This window comes from Monodelphis domestica, chromosome 3, assembly GCF_027887165.1.
Source record: "Monodelphis domestica isolate mMonDom1 chromosome 3, mMonDom1.pri, whole genome shotgun sequence".
Lineage (NCBI taxonomy): Eukaryota > Metazoa > Chordata > Mammalia > Didelphimorphia > Didelphidae > Monodelphis > Monodelphis domestica.
The window spans coordinates 184,470,680-184,486,941 of record NC_077229.1 but is presented as its reverse complement, the minus strand read 5'-3'; the positions used below and the strand labels follow the sequence as shown (position 1 = coordinate 184,486,941).

The 16,262-nt window shown below is 37.1% G+C and overlaps 1 protein-coding gene across 1 annotated transcript in view; it reads left to right on the top strand.

Moving 5' to 3' along the window:
* The window catches only part of RIPK2 (receptor interacting serine/threonine kinase 2), a 47,729-nt gene that overhangs the window by 17,065 nt on the left and 14,402 nt on the right, over positions 1-16,262 (top strand). The window contains exons 4-7 of the mRNA XM_016431811.2: positions 6,549-6,706; positions 10,758-10,807; positions 11,391-11,552; positions 14,041-14,126. Coding sequence (XP_016287297.1) covers positions 6,549-6,706; positions 10,758-10,807; positions 11,391-11,552; positions 14,041-14,126 — 456 coding nt within the window. The remainder of the gene's footprint in view (positions 1-6,548; positions 6,707-10,757; positions 10,808-11,390; positions 11,553-14,040; positions 14,127-16,262) is intronic.

Sequence of the window (16,262 nt, the reverse complement as noted above, 5' to 3'; positions counted from 1 at the left end):
CTTGTATAAAAATATTTATATTGGTTCTTTTTGTGGTGACAAAGAATTGGAAATTGAGGGGATGCCCATCAATCAGGGAATTACTGAAAAAAATTGTGATATATGATAGTGGTAGGATATTACTGTGCTATAAGGAATGATGAACAGGATGATTCAGAAAGAGCTGGAAAGACCTTCATGAACTGATGCAAAGTGAAATAAGAAGAACCAGGAGATCATTGTGCACAGTAACAGCAATATTGTGAAATGATTGATTGTGATAGACTTTGCTAACAGAAATATAGTGATCCAGGACAATTCTGAGGGATTTTTAATGAAGAATGCTATCCACTGTGAGAGAAAGGACTGTTGGGAGCCAGAATACAGATCAAAACCTACTATTTTTCTCATTAGTTTGTTTTTATTTGGGGGTTTTGGTTTTATGAGACCTCTCTTACAACAATGAACTATATGGAAGTATGTTTTGCATGATAATATATTTATAACCCAGTTCAAATTGTAATGTAAATGCTTACCATGTCCAAGACAGGTGAGGGAATGGAGGGAAGGAAACAACTTAGATCTTACAATTTCAGAAAATGTTTTTTGAAAATTATTATTACATATAAATGGGAAAATAAAATGCCTTTTTTTAAAAAAGGATGAGTGATCTGAGCATATTCATAAGTACTAGGATAGCAGCCAGTAGATAAAAAAAAAAGACTAAAGCTTATAAAGGAAGATAAAGAGGGAATGAGCACAATAGAAAGGATTTGGCCTTGACTAGGAAAAGAACTTTGCCTCCCTCTGACACTGGATAAAGAAGAAGAGAGGGGGAATGATGTGGGAATTGGAGTTGTAGGTATGGAGAGAAAGTAGTTCTGACAGCCTACACAGAACAAGATCCTCTTTTAGGAAGATAGAGGAGATAACTTGAGGTTTTGAACAGATTGTATGGACAATGAAATAAGGAGTTAATCAAATAACAGTAAAAGGATCAGCACATAGAGTCCAGTTGAGATTTAATACAATTTTAGTGGACTCCATCCACTTGGTAAATATGATTAACTCAAGCGGTGTCTGGAAGTTCTTGAATTGGTCTAGTGGGCTTTTGGAGCTATACAGGTTTGAAGTTTAGAAACTGATGAGAAGTGATAGGACAAGAGTGCAGAGGATGTGAAAGTAGTGGTCAATGCAAAGTTAAACTGGTAAACCAATGTCAGGATTTCAAAGGGGAAAAAGTGAGACCAAAACATGATGGAGCAACTAGAGGTTTCAATGAAATCAGCAAATAGGTCAGGATGAATAAGCCACATGGACATTTGAAAGGTCAGAAATATGACATGGGCTTGTAAGAATAGTGTCAGGAATGCTGAAAGCCCAGAATACATGTAGACCTTGGGGGAAAGCTAAAGACATCAAAAATGGCAGGGAATATTGGGAAGAAGAGGACTGAAGAGTTAGAACTTTTGCTTAGGATGGATGGAATGATCACTTGACACTAAAAAGAATACAGAGCCTTTGTTTCCTCTGCCAAAAAATTTGACTTTTGACCTAGAAAATAAGGAACCAAAAAATGGGTACTATAAAGTTTTGATACCCAGTACAAGCAAGGAGATAATAAAAGAGCTTATTGATGCCCATCATAAATTCAAGTTGCCTGGCCCATCTGAACTATACACATAAGAACTGTACAATGTGATTGCTGATCTTTGAAAGACCATATGTAAGGAGTGAGACCCTTCAGAACTTAAGAAATGCAGATATTATCTTTATTTCCAAAAAATGGAAAGGAGGATGGAAGCTGAGGTAGATTTAATTCCTGGTAACATTTTAGAAATTGATATTAAAGGGATGTCTGGAATACCTGAACCTGAAGAATCAATATAGTTTCATTAAGATCACAACCAAATAAATTCTTTATTTTTAATAGTTAACAGAACAAGGAAATGATGTTGATCTAGTTAACCTAGATTTTGGCAAAACATATGACTGTCTCCCATGTTTTTAAAAAAAGAGTGAGGGGCAGGGGTAAATGATAGCCTAGCTAAATGGCCAAATGGATCAGGAACAAGTTGAATGTCCAAAATCAAAGAGTAAGCATTAGTAGTAAACTGTTAGTGCCAAAGAGGATCAATCTTTAGTAGAGTGCCTCAGGGATTTATACATGACCCAATACTGGTTACCATTCTCATCAGTAATTTGGATAAAGATCTATAAATGGCATACTTTTCAGATTTTCAAATGATACAGAGGTAAGAGAGATGGCAGCCTGATAATTTTCAGGGTTTCACAATTTAGAATGGTAAGACAAAACAAATAAGATAATTTTAATAGAGATGAGTTTGGGGTGAAAGAATTGACTTCAAAAGTATTGTCTGAACAGCAGAAAACCTGGGGGATTTAGAGGACAAAAAGTTCTTTATAAGTCACCAGTGGGGTATAGTATCCAAGCAAGCTGATGAAATCCTATCATTGTGTACATTAAGTGAAGTGTCGTGTCCATGCCTAGGAAGGGTATATTTCTGCTGTCCGGTGCCCAGGTTCTAGGCACCAGCTTTTAGGAAGGACATAGGTAAACTGGACTGTCTGAATGGGGAATGGCCTCAAGATCATGCCTTAAAGCAGGTCAGTTGAAGGAAATGAGGCTATTTAGCCCAGAGAAGACTGTCCTTAAATATTTAAAGGACTATCATGTATAAAATGGATTAAACTTCTGTGACTCTAGAGGGAATTTCTAGGATAATTATAATATAGTATTAGTAATATTATAATGATACTAGAATAATAATGATGATAATAATGATACAAAAAACAACTATCATTTGTATGTTGCTCTAAAGAGTGGTTCGTATAGGGTATCCTCCCCTGATCAACAGGTAAATATTCTTATGATCCCCATTTTACAGATGAGGAAGCAAGGCAAGCTGCCTTTCTAAGGGTCATATAGCTAGAAAGAAGGTGGCTTAGACAAGATTCCAACTCAGGAAATGAGTAATTAGTACAAAAAGACAGCTTAGCCTTGATCTAAGAGAAAACTTCCTAACCATGTGCTGTTCAGTCATTTCAGTCATGCCCAACTCTTCATGACCTCGTTTGGGGGTTTTCTTGGCAAAGACACTAAAGTAGTTTGCCATTTCCTTCTCCAGTTCATTTTACAGATGAGGAACTAGAGTGAACAGGATTAAGTCATTTGCCCAGGGTCACGTAGCTGTAAGTGTCTGAGGCCAGATTTGAACTCAGGAAGACAAGTCTTTCTGACTTCATGCCCAGCATGCTGTCCTCTGTGCATCTAAAGCTTCTGAAGGAGATTCCTCTCATTGGAGATCTTCAGACCAAGACTGGATAATGACTTGTCAGGTGTGTTATGGAGGACCTTCTGTTAAAAGTTAGCTAGCCTCATCCTTGTAAGAGAAACTTCCAGCCCCCTAAGAGAAATAACAGGATTTTAGTCATTCCCTCCTGCTTCTTACTCTCAATATCAGAGAATTTTAGCATGCTAAAATTGGAAGAGATCTTAGAGACCTTCTCGTCTAACTATCATTTTACAGAAGAGGAAATGTTAAGTTCAATGTCATGCGATTAGTGATTGGAAGAACCAAAAGCAGCATCTAACCCAGTGTCTTTCTCCCTGGAAAGGGCAAGCCTCCTGCCAGCATGTAGATTCAAGAGATCTGGATTCAAATCTTTATTTTGGCATTTACTTACTCCTTGGGTAAGCCAAATATTGCCTTGCTAAGTCTCAATTTCTCTCTAAAATAAAATAAATCTATTTTCTGTTTTATTTATAGAATATATAAATATAAATAAATGTTTTATAAATAAATAAAAATTATATAAATATAAACATATCAAAATTGTATATATTTTCCTCTATTACATATATAATAGAAAAAAATAAACAAAATTAAAAAAAACTCTAACTTCCTAACTGGAAGTCAGATTAGCTCCTTGACATAAAACACTTCCTAAACCAGCAATCTGGATAGAAATGCCAGCTAGAATGATGGTGCTGATGATGCTTTATTGCCTAGAACTAGTAGCCTTTAAAACAATCACTTGACCTATAAATAGCCTCAACTCTTAGGGGGGGTATTGATTGGCACTAAAAAAGGCATGGTTCTGGGTCTTATTTCCTTCATTAATGAAAGGCTTTGTTCCCATTCTTCAGAATGAGCCAGGTAGATGATGGAAAATTCTCAATGACAAGCTACACTTAAGGCTGGATAATAGACTTCGCCATCGTTTCTCCTTCCTTCCCCCCAGCACCAATGAGGAATCAGGCTCATTGAATCACAGTTTCTGATAGGAGGCCTTTGCATCCAGCTTTTCCCACTCAGGAAAGTGGCTAAGTTAATGTCATGGTACAGCCCAGAGTCAAAGCCTAAAACAAACCGTATAACAAAGAGAACAGTCAGGACTTGGAGTCAGGTTACTCATCTGCAGTTGTAAACACTGAGATCAGGAATCTGGGGTGAGGCAGGGCCAGCCAGCAGGAAACAAATTCTGGAGAGAGCAAAACTCTCCATTAGGGTGCAATAAGGGAAAGCTAATTCCCAGGATCAGCTTCACAAACCAAGAAGCCAGGAATTCTCACCCCTGAGAATAAAGAGCTCCTGGAGCTCTTTAGTAGTGTCCTCTCCTCCCCCTGACCCTCAATGTTAGCTTCACCCAGAAATATCTGACCTGGGATCATTGCTGCGCTGTGTCTCTGGCCACAAACTCCCAGGCATTCTTTGAAGGTTTCTTGTGATAGGGAACAATGGAAAGATCCCCAGGACGACACACCAGGATCCCGAAATACTGCTTCAACACCTCCGGAGAGCATATAGAAGAACACTTGTGGATGAAAGCATTTTTAGAAGAACATCATAGAAACGGGAGCAGTGTTTATCAAATCAATAAACAATATAGACAGTCCTACAAAGACTTGAGGGTATCAGTTGATGATGCATTAATTATCGGGGTTTGTGGGACACAACACCCCCCCAAAAAAAACACCCTCCCTATAAGGGGGGCAGGGTGAGCTGCATCTCACTTTCAAACTTTGTATTTCCCCTGTCCCTAATATAATACTTTGTACCTAAAAAATTCTTAATAAATTTCCACTGAATTAATAACTACTTTAACATGGGAAAACACACCTTTTAACATTTAATTACATTTGGGTTGTCAACAAAACTGTCAGGACACGCAACACTTTAGTTCATGTATTTCTTTTTCTGTTAATTAGAATAGAAGTTCCTTGAGATCCAGTTCTTTTTTTTTTAATCCTTGAAATACCCATTTTAAAGTTTGGGGGGCTTTATAATGGGAGCAAATAACTTTGAAATATAATGTCAGTTTCATAAAATATAGATTCAAGTCTGTGAAACAAGAATAAATAGAGGGCTTCTGAAGTTCTATACCATAGAAATAAAGTTTAGATATAATCACGCAGTTTTTAAAGCAAGATTTTTATTCATATAATTTTACATATAATAAGATATATTTATATATGATATTTGAATAATATAATTAACATAATTTTATGTGGCATATAATTTACTTATAATTCATATAATTTACTAGGACATAAAAGTGACCTGGGTTTTTGGTATATGTATCTTTTGATGTATGTTTTAAATGACTGTGCAAGAGGGGGCAGCTGGGTGGCTCATTGGATAGAGAGCCAGGACCAGAGATGGGAGGTCCTGGATTCAAATGTGGCCTCAGATACTTCCTATCTCTGGGACCCTGGGAAAGTCACTTAATTAACCCCCATTGCCTTGCCTTTGCCATTCTTCTACCTTGGAACCAAAATACAGTATTGATTCTAAGATTGATGGTCAGGAATTTTAAAAGAAATTACTATGCCAGCAAAGATCAGGCTCTGTCAAGTCTTAAAATATGACCAGCACATGCAGGAGACACATATTGTCTGGCAATCAGGAATGAGCTTTGCCAAGGCTAAGAAGTTTCATCACTAGAAATTTGGCCTCCAAGTGGTAACTTTTTTAGCCACAACTTTTTGAAAATAGACCCCAAAAATGTAGCACTGATAAGGTCATCACTGGAGTCCACACTAATGAAATTTTTTAAATGTTGACATAAATGACACCAAATGCCCCCAGTAATGGATCAATCTGTTACCAGGCTGTCCTATAAAATTAGTAGACTTTCCTATGCCTCCAGTTTAAATTTATTGTGAAATTTCAATTACTGAGAGACTGGAAAACAATGTGGATTTGAGAGATTTGCTTCATATCAAGAGTAAGTCGATTCTGTGATATTAATAGCAAAAATACAAAGTCATCGTTTTAAAAAGAATGTTCATTCATTCATCGAGTTTCTATGAAGTTCTTGTTATATGCAGAGAACTACACAAAATTCTATGGAAAATATAAAGGTTGGTTAAGACATGATCCCTGGCCCCTTAGAATTTTCATTCTAATAGAGGAATAAAATTTAAAAATTTGATAACTATAAAACATAATATTAAATAACACATGAATTAAAGATTTAACAGAGGAAAGTAGCATTGGAGGTCCATGGAAAAAATGGTTATTGTGTATTTCCTTCCTTTACAGATTGCAGATTTTGGTTTATCAAAATGGCGCCAGATGTCTTTGTCCCAGTCAAAGAGTAGCACATCTAACCCCGAGGGCGGGACTATCATCTACATGCCTCCTGAAAACTATGACCACAGCCAGAACTCCCGAGCCAGCATCAAACATGATATATACAGGTACAGTACGTTGCCTGGGCACCTACCTTACCTCTTGGGAAGTTTATTCCCCCATTGCAAGATGAGTTAAAAAGAATATCACACTCAGTGGGCAAGTTGTTTTTAAAGTATATCTCCATTTAAAGGGATACAAAGTCCTGAAATGCTGTGTTCATCAAAATCTGTTTGCCTACTGGTTTGTATTATAATATCATAGTTTTTTAAACTTTTTAAAAATCAGTCAACAAGGGGATTGAGAGTCAGGCCTGGAGACTGGAGGTCTTGGGTTTAAATGTGGCCTCGGACACTTCCTAGCTCTGGGTGACCCTGGGCAAGTCACTTACTACCATTGCCTTGCCCTCGCTGCTCTTCTGCCTCAGAACTAATACATGGTATTGATTCTAAGATGGAAGATAAGGATTTTTTATTTTTTTAATCAGTCAACAAGGTACCAGCTACTGTGTTGGGGATTCAAAGCCTAAAAATGAAGCAATCCCTATGGGTTAGAAGCTTAGAGTCAAGAGGAAGAGAGGATAGATGCATCTCTAAACAGATTCATCATAAATATAAAGAAAATAAATAAAAATGAATACTATGTAGTTAGGAAGAATGCCATCAATTAACTTTAAACAAGCAAACAGGGTCTCTTTTAAATGGACAGAAGATCTATTTAAAGGATTAAAGTGTTGAATATTTTGCCTATGGAGAAATCATCTTATAATGCAAATAATGACCAATATGTACGTCTGTTTTGTAATCTGGGACTTTTGTGTTGGATGCCAGAACATACCTGTGTTGGAACAATAGAGAATACTACATTAACACATGGTGAGGTCCTTAGAGATGGGGTCCTCTGACAAGAAAAAAAAATCTAGAAAACCCGAGACTTGAGATGTTTTTCTGTCTCCTAGGTAACTAATATCTAATAAATGTCATCGTTTTAGAGATAAAAGGGACCTCAGATATCATCTCGTCCAGGCCCTTTATTTTACAGAAGAGGCCATTGAACCCCCCACCCCCAGGAAGCTGTGAGACTTTCTTAAAGTCATAGCCCCGTCAGGACTAAGCAGAGAACCCTGGGTTGCTGAACCCTGTGCTCTTTCTACAGCATGTCTCTTTTAATATGTTAATTATCTGATTTCAAGCCATTCCCCCCCATCTTCCACTGTTAGGGCATTTCTGACCAAGTCACCTCTCCCATCAGGTCTACTCTATGGCTCCCAGTCGCTTGTAGGATAAAATAGAAAATCCTCCGTTTTGCTTCTTGAGGCCTCTCCGGCTGGCTCCGGCTCCCTTTCAGGCTGTCTTTTCCTCCTCCTAGTCCTCACTACATTGGCTTTCTGACTCTTCCTTGACCCACCATACTCTGTTTCCCAACTAGGTGACTTTTCTTGGGGTTGGAACGCCCTTCCTCTTCCCTTCTGCCTCCTTGCTTCTGACTTCCTTCTAGACTCGGCTCAAATAAGACCTTCTTCAAGAAGGCCTTCCCATCTTCCTCCGAGACTGCCTCCCTCCCTCAATGAATAAACAGCCATATGGGCACTTAGTAGGCTCTGGGAGTGGGGAGGGAAAAGGGGAAGGAAAGAACATGAATCATGTAACCATGGAAAAATACTTAAATAAAAAATTAATTAAAAAATAAACAACCATTTGTTAAATATCTCTATGTGCCAGACATTCTGCTAAGCACTGGAGATGCTAAAGGAAGCCAAAAAGTCCCTGCCCTCGAGGAGCTTACAGGCTACTGGGGAGACAACACACAAGCAAATAGATGCAAAGCAAAGATGAATAAGAAATAACAGAGGGGAGGCACTGGAAATAAGAAAGCTAATAAAGTTAGCTTGCTGGAGAAGAAGAGGCTTTAGTTGGGGCTTTAAAGGAAGCCAGGAAGGTCCATAAATAGGAGTGGAAAAGAGAATGCCTTCCGGGCAAAGCAATAGGCCAGAGAAAATGCTCAGAGCCAAGGGATGGAGCATCTTGTTCCTGGAACAGCCTCTCATTTACTGTGTCTATATCTTGTATGTACATAGTTGTTTGCCCAGTGCATCCTCCATTAGAATGTGAGCTCCTTGAGGGCAAGGACTATTTTTGTCTTTCTTTGTTTCCCAGAACTTAGCATTGTACCTAGCACATATAAGCCCTTAAAAAATGATTTTGAGGGAGCAGCTAGGTGGCTCAGTGGATGGAACGCCAGGTTTAGAGATAGGAAGTCCTGGGTTCAAATGTGGCCTCAGACACTTCCCAGCTATGTGACCTGGGAAATCACTTAACCCCCATGGCTAGCCCTGTCCACAGTGTGGATTCTAAGATGAAAGGGCTTGGGTCAGGAGGGCTTAATGCTTTTGGTTAACTGACCATTTTCCAGCTAACACTCACAGGGAGCTGACTGATTCCTCATACACTTGAGCCCATGAATTGAATCTGGAATGAATTTAAAGTAAACATCCCAGTAGCTTTGGACTAGTCTGAATGAATAACCTCAGGATTCATCTAACCCTGGCCTCTCATTGTGGCCCAACATCACTCAATTCTGTCATCATTAAATTATGTCACACTTCCTAAATGTAATTAATCCAGGAAATACAGAGGGGACTTCCAGCACTCCCCTGAGTTCAGTAGGGACTTTTCCTGTCGATCTCTAGAGAGCCAAACAACCCTCCCAGCAAGCATACAAATACACACAGTCCAACACAATGGAGTATTTAAGATTGACCTGAAACAATAAACTCCATGCATCTGGAGATTCATGAAGGGGAAAACCCCAGACTTGAAGAGGGAAAACCCCAGGACAAGCAATGCAGGGCTCAATGGAAACTCCTTATCTTAATGCTTTTCTGGGCTGCTCCACCCTCTGTCCTGGGAACCATGACCACAGATGCCACCACTGTCCTAGCTAACCTCTATAGACGTGCACACTCCCTCATCTCCCTTGGCCCAAGTGTAGACAGACACTTGCCTTACTGACATCAAAACAAGGATGACATTTTGGGGGGGAAAATCCTATACGAGAAATATTTCGGTACTTAAGGAAGGAATAATTTATTTATTTATTTGGTATTTTGCTGATGACTTAACCTTAACCTGATGAGTACAAAGCACTGCCTCACTGCTAGTCCTTTTTTCTAGTCTGAGGGATGCCATTAGTTCTCACCTCATTTGCAAGGTTTAAATTACCAGCCTACCCTGAATCCAATGGCAATAAATCCTTTCATGTTCAAATGGCTGTCTTCCCACTTCCCTAAGTTCTTTCTGATGCCTCATTCATGTTCCACAGCTATTTAATATTTCATCCTCCATATGAGTGGCGTTTCTAGAATCCTTTAAGGTTTATAGTAGGAAAAGTACTTTACAGACACAGTATCTATAAAAGGCAGTTTCCACCAAAATTAAGTGGTGAGCTGTTCTTCTGCATTCCCCATTATGGATTCACAAACTAATTGGGAGTGGGAAAATAATGAAGCTTTTATTTCAAAAGAGAGCCATCCTTGCTGAAATAAATTCACTTTACCAAGATTTAACCAACTTTTAAAAAAGAATCTTGAGAAAAAGTTATTCCAAAAAGAGGTGTTAGGGTAGGATTTGGATGTTCTCATTTTCTCTGACTTTAGGAAATGAAAAGCATTTTGTTCAATACACAGAAAGTCAAGGTATCAGTTAGACTGGGAAACTTTTAGTTTTAATTTTCCCTAATTAATGAAATCCTAGTTTTTGAAGGTATCTGAGCAGGTGTTGTTTTTTTTTTAATTCTTGAAATGTAACTACTTAATCTCATCTAATTAACTAATCAATTTCAATGTATTGATATCAGCCCAGTCTTTAAAGATCTCCTAGTAGTAAAGATTTATAACATAACATACACAATCAGTTCACTTAGAGCAAAAGCAGAGCTATTTTTCTCTCCCTTCATAAGAACAGATTCAAACATTAGCTACTTTGAACTCTTCTGGACGTTTAGTATTTCTGTTACATTGCACTCTTCAAGAAGAGATTGCACCATTCAGCATCTAAAATATGTTATTTTTATTATGGAAATTGAGTTTATAACATTCCAATATGTTTCTCCCTTACACAGCTTTGCAATTATCATGTGGGAAGTGTTGTCCAGAAAACAACCCTTTGAAGGTAAGTAAACTTGATCATCTTGCCCACCTTCAAAGATCTCTTAAATGGCCATCTGTATCATCCACTAAAAATAATATTGCCCGGATGTCCCTCATATTTAACAAAGGATACTAATTGAGGCACCACGTGTAGTGGAGGGGAAACAATGCACTGTATCAGGAATCAGGAGATTGGTCAGGAAAGTTCTGGTAAATGTTCAACAACCAGCTCTTGGAAGATATACAAACAACATGCATTATTAACATTTTCTCCATCACTTTCTTAAGTCTGTACAATCAACAAAACAAAATTTCAAGATGTTATTTGGAACAAGGTGGAAATGTTCATGGTGAAAAATTTGTTGGCTCATGAGAGCCAGTACAAGTAGAATCTAGCACACTCCTGGTCAAAATAGTAGTTCCATGCATTTTTGTAAACATTTCTGGTTGTTTTTGAAGGTTTTTTTTTCACTTCACATTTAATAATCTTGATAATCATTTATGAAATTTTAAGGCTTGTTTGAGTTATAGGGTGGGGTTTGATCACATGAATTGCATCAAGTCACGTTAAATGTCTAATAAATGCATGATGTCTTTTTTGACAGAAGTTGTCAACCCCTTGCTGATTATGTATAGGGTGTCAAAGGGAAATCGGCCTGACACCGATGAAGAGAATTTACCACTCGACATTCCACATCGAACTCAAATGATCTCCCTCATTGAAAGTGGATGGGCACAAAATCCAGATGAAAGGCCATCTTTTTTAAGTGAGTTTAGTTATTTAATCTAGGTTCCCTCAAAACTGTAAATGTGGCATTCCAAGAAGTTTCTTAACCTGAGAAAGTCAGCAAGTGAGAATGACTAGTACCAGGCCTTTTCTTCATTCAGACATTTCATTCATGTCTGATGCTCTGTGACCCCATTTGGGGTTTTCTTAGCAGAGATATTGGAGTGGTTTGCTATTTCCTTCTCCAAGCACCAAATTTAAGTCTTGTTTTGTTATCTCGTATATCATGTTGTGAAGCTTTTGTCTAAATTTTTTAAAGATACATATATTGGATTGAACTTGGAGTCAAGATAGATATGCATGATAAGGAATGGCCATGCCCTGTGCAGAATTTTGAATTTCAGAGAAAGCTAAATAATTATCACTAAGGAAATAAAAGTGCTGAAACATTCCAAATCAGTCATCTTTTTTTATTATTATCTATGAGATTTTCAGGCATAGTAAATGTAGTCGAAAAAGTAAATTTACTAGAGGTTTTTGTCAGAGGGAAAATTCAGTTTCTTTATTTGGGATATCTTTTAATCTGGCCATATACTACTTATAAAACTGTTTAAACAAATCAGAACTCCATCGTAGATGATCATAATGATTCTGGAACTAGTTGAAAAATGGAAAAATACCAAGATACATTAGACAGTAATGCTTTTGTCAGATCATTGCATGTTCTTTAAGGGGCATCAAATTTATATATTCTGACCACCAACTAGAGTGAGAAACACATTGAATTTGCTTTACCAGTATTAGTATGAAGCATCATTTTCCTTAAGAGCTATTCATTTGGAATTGGCTTTCTGTGGACATAGTATAGAAATATAGAAATTTCCCTTTTTTAACAGACTTCTTCACAAGTTGTACAGATTGAATCTATAAATGTGGTTGTGGGAAAGAAATGCTTAAATTGGGGCAGCTAAGTGGCTCAGTGGCTCAGAGCCAGGCCTGGAGTCAGGGCTCAAAGCTGATACTTCCTAGTTGTGTGACCCTGAGCAAATCACTTTACTCCAGTTATCTAGTCCTTGTTGTTCCTCTGCCTTGGAACCAATATTTAGTATTGATTCTAAGACAGAAGTAAGGATTTTATTTTTAAAGCTTAAATTTCTGGACAGTGTCTAACAGACACTTAAAAGGACTAAGAGAAAAGGCAACATTTTCCAGTACCTTCAGAAACTTAGATTATGCAATTTACTGTTTCTGTGCCAAGTTAAAAACATTTTTATAGTTTATAGTTTCACTAAAGCAAGTCTAAGGACAGAGTTAGGCAATACTTTGTATACTTTAACATAACAAAATTACATTTTTCTCAACTATTCTATAAATCAAATTGTTCTCCCCTTAGTTGGTATAATTTAGAGTAAGGATTCTTAACCTCCATGGAAAGATTTCAGGGGATCTGTGTACTTGGATAGAGAAAAAAATTACCTCTTTATTTCCATTACTTTTATAATCCTACATTTTTTATGCATTTAGAAGCATTTTTTGAGATGAGTTTCTTAGGCTTATCAGAATACCAAAGAAATAACACATGAGTATACACACACACACAGGATAAGAACTTCTGGTGTGATTTAGAGGATCTATGTATATGTAGCAAAGACTATGTATATGGCACTGAGCATCTTTTTCTGAATAATTTTTTTTTTATCTTTTCAAGTTTTTACCACTAACCTTTATTATAAAATTGGGTAGAATTTGATTTTAAACAAAAAAAAAGTGTGCACTTAAAAGTATATGGTTGGCTCCTCTAAGAACAATTCTTCAAAGATCCTTAGTGTGCAACAACTATACTTTCATTCATTTGCAAAAGGGTTCTATATAGCTGAGTGACCCTGGACAAGTCTCTTAACCTCCATTGCCTAGCTCTTATAATTCTTCTGCTGGGGAACCAATACGTAGTATTGATACTAAGACGGAAGATAAGAGTTGTTGGGGGGGGGGGGTTAGAAGGAAAACACTCTAAAATCTTCACCTTTTGAAATTTGACTGTAAGATTTAAAAAGCATTGAAATGATGAAGTAGGGGACAAGGTGGAGAAAGGAGGAGGCAGGAAGGTCTTGGAGCTTGAGAAAAATTAAGGAGTCAAATGTGGCTCCAAAGGACAGAACTATAAACTCTGAATGGAAATTAAAAGGAGGCAGATTCTGAATTCATAGAGGAAGAAATTGTCATGAATTCCATTGGACTCTCTCACTAAGATACTAAGTTCTGGTCATTGGAGTTTTTCAAAGAAGAATCATTCTAAGAACAATCACTGATTCAGGAGTTACTGTTTAAAGGCTTTCCCAATTCTTTTGGGGGGGGTGGAATTCTTAAAAGTACATAAAGGAGTTGTGATAAGTTAAAAATAGAATTTAACTGTAAGCCATAGCTGAAGTTACTATTATGTAAACTTTTTATGATGTTATTTATTTTTATATTATTATTTTAACTATTATGTTAACAGCTGAAACTGTGAATGTCCCTTTTTTACTTAGAATGTTTAATAGAACTTGAACCAATTGTGAGAACCTTTGAAGACATTACTATTCTTGAAGCGGTCCTTCAACTGAAGAAAACTAAGGTAAATAGCGTTGGTTATTTATCATATTAGCTATTCATCATTGAACTCTAAACCTTAGGGGAAAGGAATTCAGCTTCTCCAAAAGATCTTTCAGCTTTTCCTACCTTGGTCTTTTCTGCTAACTAAAGAAATATTTCAGCTGTGGAAAGTGTTAGATCTGGAACCAAAAGACTTGACTTCAAATTCTAGCTAACATTTGCTATTTGTATGACCAAGGTAACTTCTCTGGGCCTCAGTTTCTTCACCTGTAAATCAAGAGGGTTAGATTTGGTCCTTTCTAATTTTAAATCTGTTTGCATTGTTTTTGTTCATTTCTTCGGGTATAAGAGTGGGGAGTTTCTGTGTGTATGGCTGGGCTTGAACAGGAGAGACAGCATTTCCCAGAGTTTATGACCACGACCTGCTTCACCTTCGTTAAACAGATAATTCATTTTCTCCTCCCTTCTACCACATTCTTGAGACATTGGCAACTTTTCCAGGAAGGTCTTGTATTCACACAAAACAAATGAACAAATATCCATTGAGAGCCAATTCTTGTGCAAGAGTTGTTGGAAAGACAGTATTTATTTCTTTTGTAAGGATAAAGGTATTAAAAATTAATAATGTAATTTTGATAATAAGTAGATTCATATCCTTTACCTTGTTGGTTTAATTTTAAGTTTTCTTAGAATTTAAATACTATTGCTACCATAATTGTTAGTATAGGGATATTGATGATTATAGAGATATTAAATCATTCAGGTCCAAAAATGACTGTTTTTCATATAAATGCTCCAGGGAATTTGACAAAGTGAAGTTTAGCACTAGGACCGACCCCAATTCTCTAAACAATTTTCTTAGAAAAAACTTAAAATTGACTATGTTTATGTGGGTCTATTGTCTATCACAGAGTGCCATATGAGTAGACTGACTATGGTGGAGTGTCCTTACATTTTAAGAATACTAAAGACCTTAGAATATAATACTTTGACAGGCATGGTTTGTAATCCCAGCTATAGCAACTTCTTCAAAATAAAGTATATGCTTAATGCTACTTAATGTTTTGGGGAAAGTTTTGATGTATTCACCATTTAATAGTATTTTACATTTACATAATGATTTTAACTTTTTTCCAGGTGTTTTGATATTATTTTGTTTTTACCTTATAATCACTCTATGAAACAGGGCAAATGTCATTTAGTCTTTCAGCACTGTCTGACTCTTTATGACTACAATGACCATGGCATGCCATTATTGTCCATGGAGTTTTCTTGGCAAAGATACCGGAGTGATTTGCCATTTTCTTCTTAAGCGAGGCAAACAGAAGTTATAGGACTTGCCTGGGATCACATAGCCAGTGAGTGTCTAAGGCCATATTTGAACTCAGGTCTTCCTGACTCCAGACCCAGAACTCTTAATCTACTAAGTCTAAGGCAAATGAGGCAGAGAGCCATGAAGGGATCTAGTTAATAATTAAACCAGTAATAAAACTCAGGTTTCCTGCCTAGTCAACAATTTAGTTTCTATAGAATTTTTTGAAACAATATCAACTATTCTTGTAGATTTGCTCTATTTGAAGTGCTTTTCTTTTTTTTATTTTCTTTTTTAACCTTTATTTTTTTATTTTCTATTTTATTTAGTCAATTTAGAACATTTTTCCTTGGTTACAAGAATCATATTCTATCCCTCCCTTCCCTCCCCCTACCCTTCCCAAAGCTGACATGCAATTCCACTGGGTTTTACACATTCCCTTGATCAGAACCTATTTCCAAGTTTTTGTTTGCACCAGGATGTTCATTTAGAGTCTACATCCCCAATCATATCCCCTCGACCCATGTGATCAAGCAGTTGTTTTTCTTCTGTGTTTCTACTCCCACAGTGTTTCCTCTGAATGTGGATAGTGGTTTTTCTCATAGATTCCTCCAAGTTGTTCAGGATCACTGCCCTGCCACTAATGGAGAAGTCCATTACATTCAATTGTGCCACAGTGTATCAGTCTCTGTGTACAATGTTCTCCTGGTCTGTTCCTCTCACTCTGCATCACTTCCTGGAGGTTGTTCCAGTCTCCATGGAATTCCTCCACTTTATTATTCCTTTGTGCACAATAATATTCCATCACCAATATATGCCACAATTTGTTCAGCCATTCCCCAATTG